The sequence below is a fragment of the Gossypium arboreum genome, chromosome 11 (assembly GCF_025698485.1).
Source record: "Gossypium arboreum isolate Shixiya-1 chromosome 11, ASM2569848v2, whole genome shotgun sequence".
Classification (NCBI taxonomy): domain Eukaryota; kingdom Viridiplantae; phylum Streptophyta; class Magnoliopsida; order Malvales; family Malvaceae; genus Gossypium; species Gossypium arboreum.
Genome location: NC_069080.1, coordinates 10,918,279 through 10,927,073, shown reverse-complemented (window position 1 = coordinate 10,927,073; position 8,795 = coordinate 10,918,279). Strand labels below are relative to the sequence as shown.

Genomic DNA, 8,795 nt, shown 5'->3' with positions numbered 1-8,795 from the left:
TAAGTAACAAGTTTTAGTAGCTAGGCTAGCAGACTAGGAAGCATCTACTAGTTAATAGGTGCGACTAACCCTTTGACACGACACCGCCAATTTCTACTACCTAATTGCATGACGAGCGTGCTTATTTGAAATTTTTATATCTTAACTATAATAAATCCTCCAATTAATTGGTACCAATTCTATTAGAAAAAATTAAAATATTATTTTAATAAAATTAAATATATTTGTTTATCAAATACGTTAAATATATTCAATTATATAATACTCTAATATATGATTGATTTTATTATTTTATAATTAAAATGAATAAATAAATAAAACAAAAAATTACGTAAGCAACTAATAGCAAAGGTATAATTCTCTTTTTAAATAGATGTAAAATGAGTTTATGAATACTTTTTTTTCAAATTTGAGTGGGTATTCATAAGTGTTCTTTTCTCTAAATCTCTATTTCATTATGAGATATCTTTTTAATAACAATGATCAAACCAAGGTAACCTATAATGCTTTTTGTTTTTATTTTTTATTTTTGTATTTAAAACTAATAAAACCAAATTATGATCATTGAATTTAAAAGGATTATATAGATATTTCAATATTTCATCCAATTCTTTCATTTGTTGTGGTGTTTCCCCTTCATGATTTCCTTTCCTCTCCAAAATATCAGCTCACTTTTCCCATTCATTTTACTTTATAATAGAGGAATTTTATTAGTTAGTAGAGACATTATTGTCAAAGTGTGAGGACATGGGTTCGATCGCATTTATTTTCTTATTTAATGGTGAAAAGAAAAATGTACCATATTGAGATCTAAATTTTAATAAAACTTGGCGTTTGTGAAAAAGGCAAACCTATAACATAATTAATTTATTTCTTAAAAATATAATTTTTTTATATATATTAGGGTTAAATCTTAAAATTATACATGAAATTTTATCTAATTGCAATTTTATACATGAGATTTTAATTTGATTCAATTTTCACAAATTATTAACACAATTATTGATATAGTAACATTTTAAGTTTATATATTGTATATGCAAATAGTTATATTTATCTAATATAAAAATATATTGATGTCTTTATTTCTTTAAATGTGTATGATTGAATCAAAATTAAAGTTTCATGTATACATTTGCACCACAATCAAAGTTTCGTGAGTATATTTACACTAAATGAAAGTTCATGTATCAAATTACACATTAAATCAAAGTTAATGCATAACTTTAAATTTTATTCCAATATATTAAAACCCATTATGGTATTTTATTTTAGTAAATAAGCAAAACAAACGAGTAAAAATTTTGCAGCATAAGGGTGAAAATTTTTGTAATAAATAAATTTATTAAAATTTATATAAAAATCAAATGAATTTTTATTGAAAGGATGAAATTGAAGATTTAAAATTCTTTGCCTCGAAGTCCAAATATTATGTTTTTTTATATTGATTTTACATTAAAAAAACACATATATAATAATATAATTTATTTTATAATAGAAATAATTTAATAAATTTCTAATTGCATTAATACTCAATTCACCGGTAACAATATAAGTACAGGCAGAGAAGCATATGATGGCGTGGATGTGAACTAATTAATCTAAAAAATGACGTGATGACATGGTTTAAGTCAGTGAGATTAGGTATTCTCCCGTAACCGGGCCTGGACCAAACTTTTTTTTAAAATCCCTGACCACCATCTGATGGACCCGAGCCGTCAATTACGTTGACCTCAAGACGACGTCCCCAAACGGATCGCCCATACCCTATCCGTTCTTCCCGTCTCAACCCCTACCGTTTCACTCCTTGCTTTGTTCCACCTCACCCAAAATTTGCCACGTCTCCAATTTGCAATCAACTGTCACGACATATCTCCCGCGAGGAAAAAAGGGTAAGCTTTCATTCCAACGGATGAGACTGGACGATAAGTCGATGATAGGTCCTTAGAGATCACATTAATACTCCTTTTTTTATATATAAAATTTTGGACCACCTCTCTAAGGTTAAGTCGTTTCTTTTTTTAACAGTAGTATTACCATATTTTATTATAAAAGTATGGTGAAAATGCTCCTTTCTTGTTGAAAGCTTGAAAAAGCTACATAACTACCGCTCTCTTATTTCTCTTTGTTCTAGTTTCTCCTTTAGTCATGGAGAAGCAGCTCCGTCGAGAACTGAGGTTCTTGCACTCTGGTGATTGTCCCACCCAGGATTCTGGTGAACCTGATGGTGCCCTAGATGATTCCGGCGATCATGTTAAGCCTCTCATCAAGGAAATGGATTTCTTTCCTAATCATAATCAATCACATGATTGTCATCAAGGGAGAAAGATTGATAATAATAATAATAGTCCTTTATCTTCTTTGTTAGATTCCGATGTAAACGTAAGGTTTTTGGATTATCATTATTATCACTATAATATGATTTATTTAAAAAAAATTCTGTTTATATTTATTAATTTAAATTCATAGTAGTACTAGTTGGAGTTATTATGGAAATTTTGAGTTTACTTTCATTGACTAAATATATATGGCGTTTTAGATTGGATTAAATCTTCTCAGTTCAAGCTCCGGAGTTTCAAGGATAGCCAATGAAGAGAAACCCAAAGCTGAAGTAAGTTGTTCTTATTTCTTACTCGAAAAACGTTCTACCATATTTTTAAAATTTTCTTTGGTCTATGAGTTTCAATTTGTTGAATGGTGAATTGGGGTTTTCAGATCAGTCATGTTAAGATTGCGTTAGAAAGGTTAAATGAAGAGAATAGGAGACTGAGATGCACGTTGGGTCAGATTACCAAAAGCTACAAAGAGCTGCAAGGTCAACTATTCATGGCGGTGCAAAAACTGGCGCTTGGAAATAAAACAGAAAAGGTGAAATATTTAAGTTGAATTCAAAACACCAGATATTTTCTAGTATATATCATCAGTTTACTATGTAATTCAGTATTCAATCAGATATAGAAGAATCAAAATCATTTTATCCTCTTAAGAACAACTAAACATTAAAGCTTGTTAATATTTATTTCTATGGTGTTGACAATTCATCAAATATGTCCCTTTTATGTGTAAATTAAATAAGTAAACTTGGTTAACGTGCTTCACATGAATGGGAGAGTGCGCTCCCTTGATCCGGTATCATCTTTTCTCGAAAATTTTTACATTTACATTTAGACCTTGTTGTTTTGGAAAACTTCCTATATCTTTCAAGGTAAAATTGTCATTAAATTAATGAACAATTCAATCCCCCAATCTATAGATACGTTTCACCAAGTGCCACACCTATTGCCCTTGTAAATGAAGGGCTAGAGTAAAAAGACTAGCAACTAAACAAAATAGGCGGCGTCAGCTCAACCACCTATTTAGGCTTATTTTCCAACCCATCGTATGCACTCTTTAGACGATTCTAAATAAAAAGATAAAAGAGTTTGTTTTCCTTTCTTCAAACCCCCATCGTTCTTAGGTTAAATCAGTACATGGTGTATACCCTAAATATAAAACAGTGTCGTTTGATTTTGATATTTAGATGCGCGATGGAGATTGTTTAATAAGACTAGCATTGTTTTTCAACTCTCATGGATGAATATATCAAGCTTATATGTGTGTGTGTGTGGCTATTGGCTAATGAAAGAGTTTTATTTTCAAACAGAAGGATGCAGTAAATGGCACGTCAAGTCCCATAATGTCAGTCCCACAGTTCATGGACCCACGACCATCGGCTGCATTAGATGTCAATGAACCTTCGGCATCTAACGATAGAACACAAGATTTGTCAGCATCCCCAGGGAAAAATATGGAAGTTGTATCGAAGGAAGGTGAACATCAAATTCCAGGAAAGCACGCTTCTGTTGAAGATGGTTCCGATAAAACGTCTCAAAGCTGGAGACCGACAAAATGTCTAAAGCTAGATCATTCTAACAAGGAAGAGCAAGTCTCTGAAGTACCTTTTAGGAAAGCCAGAGTGTCGATTAGAGCCAGATCAGAAGCTCCCTTGGTAAGTATATATACTAAAGTGCTTCTGTACAATTTCTATTTGCAACGTTTAAGACAAATTTGCGGAAAATGATGGATGAAAATTTTCAGATTAGCGATGGATGTCAATGGAGGAAATATGGTCAAAAGCTGGCCAAGGGTAATCCTTGCCCACGAGCCTACTACCGTTGCACCATGGCTGTTGGCTGCCCAGTACGTAAGCAGGTGCAAAGATGTGCGGAGGATAAAAGCATTCTCATAACCACATATGAAGGGAATCACAATCATCCTCTACCACCAGCAGCCACTGCTCTGGCTAACACTACGTCAGCCGCTGCAGCAATGTTGCTATCAGGTTCAACAACAAGCAAGGATGGCCTTAGCCTACCAAGTTTTGGCTACTTTCCTTCCTTACCCAATGCATCCACAATGGCCCCCTCAGCGGCACCGTTCCCTATCGTAACCCTTGACTTGACTCAGGGCCCAAATGCCGTTCCCTTCTTATGGCCGCCGCCTTCCGCAGCTACATTTCCACTACCTGTGCACGGTTACCCACAGATTTTAGGGCACTCCATGTTGGCTCCTCCCAAGTTATCTGCAGTATCGGCAATGCAGTTATGGCAACTTCCTGTTTCTATGGTTGAAACTGTTACAGCAGCCATTGCTTCTGATCCAAATTTCAGCAGAGCCTTAGCCGCAGCTATTTCGAAAATTATTGGAGCACCAAAAAGCAACAACGGTGGCAATAACAATTCCTCCAATCGGGTAGCTACTCTTCCCGGATCACCCCAGCTTCCACAGTCTTGCACCACTTTTTCGGCTAACTAGCCAGGGTGATTAAAAATTTGGGTCTTCTCAGGCTCGTGATATTTTCACTTTTTATTGCATAAGCGTTTGCTAGGTAATCAGCCGGTTAGAGAGAAGGGTCCATCTCTTGTATGATCATAAAAACAGGTAGTTCCACTTCCAGGCGCCATCCGATGTTCAATTTGATCAAAACAGTAAAATATTTGGAACAAGATCTGATGTACAGGCAAATACAGTTGCACCTCCGAGATATTAAGGGATTTCTTGCTACTCTTTTGATCAACAACAGTATACTGATTGTTGGTTGTTAGATAATGACCGCCTTTTCTAATCTAAAGATGCTCTATACTTTCCCTAGAGAATATATTATCCTAAGCATAACTGTAAGAATGAATTTCTTGTGTTGTAGAAAATCTTTCTACATAATAATTAAATTTAAAGTTTTTTACGAAGAGATACACATGTATAGTAAAATTATGGACAAGCACTTATTTATGTTTTAATTAAGTGTTTTTATTTAATAAATTAATGAATTTGATTAGTAGTGAAATGATATCGTCTGATTGATAAAATACCCTTTCATCCGAGGTTTATGATAACTAAGGTGATTTGGGCTTCTACTTTAATGGGTTAAGACTTTGAAGGCACTCCAATGTTTCAACCCCTCAGTTTTAGTATTATCCAGAAAAAAATATCAAAAGCCAAACTCCCAATTCAACTGATTTTTAATCTGAATTCTCATCATACGATGCACACTTAATTTTTAATCTAATTTAAATAACATTAAATTTTAATTTTTATATTTTAAAAATCTTTTTATTTTTGTTTTTGAATTTTAAAGAGTTTTCATATATATATTTTTATAATTTATAATTTTTTAAAAATATATGTTTTTAAATATATAATAATTTAATTTTTTTAAAATTAAGTAAACTATCTAGTTGATCACTTAATATTTTGGGTGCTTTAATTTTGATCACCCAAATAAAAAAATATTTCAATTTGATCAAATAATTTATCATTTTAATCACTCGTTTACTTTCTCACTAACGGAAGTTGATATGGCATGACACGTGATGTCTGTCCTTGCTGGCTGACATTTCCATGTAATTATGTAAATATTTTAAATCTATTTTCTTCTCCTATTTTTTGGTAACGTAAAAGCCCTTACCCAAAATTGTGAGCTTTGAGAGCCTAGTTCACTGCAAATCTTGGACCTTGGTGTGAACAATTTGTCGGGAAATACCAAAATGTTTCCAAAATTTAACTGCAATGGCTGCCAAACCAGATGACACAAATGCAATTATTGATTACTTCGTTAATGGGAGTTTTTAAGGAGCGAATTGCTAGTATGAAAGGGAGACTCCATGAATATACCACATTCTTTAACTAATTACCACCATGGATCTTTCAAACAATAATCTCATTGAGAACACTCCCAAAGAACAAACCTGTCTTGCAAGCTTACAATTATTGCATCTATCAGGAAATTCGTTAAGAGAAAACATACTAGAAAGTTTATGAAAAAAGATAATTTTAGGATTAGAGCTTTTACATTATGGTGAAAAGAAAAGAAGAGAATGGATTTAAAATATTTATATACTTACATGGAAAATATCAGCCTACAAGGACTAATTATATGCACATTATGTGTCATGTCACATCAGGCTTCCTTAATGAGAAAATGGATAGGTGACCAAAACAATAAATTATTGTAGCGGTAGCGACCAATTTGAAAATTTTTTATTTGAGTGACCAAAATGAAAGCACCTAAAAAGTTGAGTTACTAGTTAGGTAGTTTACCTAAAAAATTTGCATACTTTTAAAGAGTATGGACCAAATTGTCAAAAAAACTATAAATGTCGAGGGCTAAAAAAGTTTAAAAGTTTTAAAATTCGATAGACCTATGAATCGATATAGACTAGTTGAACCGGACTGAAGCATAGTTGAATTGGCAATTGAATCTATCTTTATAATTTTTAATAATTTATTTGTTTTGAAATGATTGGGCTGGTTGTTTAGAACCAATTTGTTAGACCAATTCAAAATCGGTTCAACTGATTTTTCACTTGATTCAACTAATCTGTATCGGTTCGCAAATCAACTAATTTTTTTACCTCTCATTGGACCGATACCCAACAGGTTCCCCATCGAACTAGTTGGTTCAGTCTGATTTAGATAACATTGAGAATTGAAATTTTATTTATATTTTTTAAAACCATTTTTAAAATTTTATAAAATTATATATTTTTTAATTTTTATTAATTTTATTTAAAGTATGAAAATAATATTTTAAGAATTTTATGTAATTTTAAAGTAAAAAGACCAAATTGATAAAAATATAATTATTGAGCGTTAAAAATTATTTTACTTTTGACATGATTAACTTTAATGACGGAATTAAACGGAGAGACCAAAATTTTAAATAAAAAATATAAATATTTAATGTCCTTTAAATTAAAATATAAAGATTAAATTTTAAAATTTGAAAGAATAGATTGTAGTATATTTAAACCGGTCACACTTTGCTAATATCATTGCTTACCTCTATTTTTTTCCATCTCTTTGGATAATAAGCCTAAACTTTTCCCTTTTTTGGATCATTGGATTTGGTTTAGTTTTTTTTTAAATGTTATAGCCATGCAAGATTGGAACTAGCCATGGGCCTATTAACTTGACAACTATATAAATGGGCCAATTTTAGGACCATAATACCCCATAAAGTTCAATGAACTTTTCTAAATAGATTTCTTATGAACTTTTCATCGAAGAAGGAGCGAGCGAACTCTGCAAACAAGAAACATGCCGCCTAGAAACAAGGCGGCTAAAAACAACATTCAGGATGGCGCCCTTCCTCAACAGCAAGAGTATGTCTCTTTTAATTTCATTAGATTTTATAAAAACTGTCTTTTGATTTCTTACTTTTTTATTTTTCTTCGGGTCCTGAAAGTTGCTATGAAGGAGAACGGCTCATTCACGTGCTTGAATCAATCCGAAGGTAAATAATTCGAAACAATTAGCTTCGATTAACAAATACCCTTTTTTTTCAATTCAACTACTTGTTGTTTTACGTAGTTAAATTTTATTATGTTATTTCAATGAACAGAGGGATAGAGTCAGCCAGAGCGCTGGCTGGAAACTCCTTGCCTGAAAAAGTGTGGCTTAAGGTTTGATGTCTTAGCCAATGCTGTACTCATTTTTTTCGACTAACCTTGTGGTTTTATTATTGTCTGATTATAATATTTGTGGCATTTAGCAACAATTTGCAATCGGTGTTAATGACGTAACACGTGTACTTGAACGGATGGCAGCCATTATTGACGACGGGACCACTGCCCAATCACCTTTTGTTAGACTTCAGGTTAGCTATCCTGGTTTTACCCATGTTTTAACAAGCAGCTAGGGTTAGTTTTTTATTGCTTGTACGTTTGCTGTTAAGTAGCTCGAGACTTGGTGTATGTTTGTTGCGTTTGTAGGCTATATTGTTAGCTGCTGATTGCAACCCAAAGTGGCTGACGAAGCACCTGCCAACGTTGGCTAAATCAAGAAAGGTACGGTTGATCATTGTTAAAGATGATAAAAAGGGGTCCTTAAGATTGGGTGAGCTTGTAAAGCTAAAAACAGCTGTTGCAATTGGAGTAAAGGTTAGGATCTCGATTTTGCTGATTGTTTTTTAACCTAGGGTGTTTTTGACTATGTGCTGAAATATTTGTCTTTTAAACTATAGGCTCGAGGAAGTGCTATCAATCAAATCATGGAGGAAATTCTTGATGGTGACGAACCCAATTAAAGGGCTCTGCTTCAAGTTCAATATGACTTGCCAGTTTTTTTTTTTTTTTTTCTTTTTTGCAGTCAGAATGGAATGAAAGAGCTGTTTATTATTATTATTTTTTAATTCTATGTTGTTATGGTCCCTATGGTAATGAAAGGGATTTAAAATGTAGAAATTGATATCTATGAGAAACCAGCAGAAAAGCCTCACATGATTGAGATCTGTTTTTTGTTTGAAAAATTACAACACA

At 32.5% G+C, this 8,795-nt stretch overlaps 2 protein-coding genes across 2 annotated transcripts; both read left to right on the top strand.

The window, feature by feature from the left end:
* Positions 1–1,993: 1,993 nt before the first annotated feature.
* LOC108473014 (probable WRKY transcription factor 47) lies at positions 1,994–5,323 on the top strand. The gene is made up of 5 exons (XM_017774585.2): positions 1,994–2,382; positions 2,540–2,611; positions 2,716–2,868; positions 3,644–3,988; positions 4,078–5,323. Exons 1-5 carry the CDS (start codon positions 2,149–2,151, stop codon positions 4,792–4,794), a joined length of 1,521 nt encoding a protein of 506 aa, XP_017630074.1. The 5' UTR covers positions 1,994–2,148; the 3' UTR covers positions 4,795–5,323.
* A 2,139-nt stretch (positions 5,324–7,462) lies between these two features.
* Positions 7,463–8,767, top strand: LOC108472826 (uncharacterized). The gene is made up of 6 exons (XM_017774385.2): positions 7,463–7,640; positions 7,724–7,771; positions 7,880–7,940; positions 8,030–8,134; positions 8,250–8,417; positions 8,501–8,767. Exons 1-6 carry the CDS (start codon positions 7,576–7,578, stop codon positions 8,561–8,563), a joined length of 510 nt encoding a protein of 169 aa, XP_017629874.1. The 5' UTR covers positions 7,463–7,575; the 3' UTR covers positions 8,564–8,767.
* Positions 8,768–8,795: the final 28 nt, after the last annotated feature.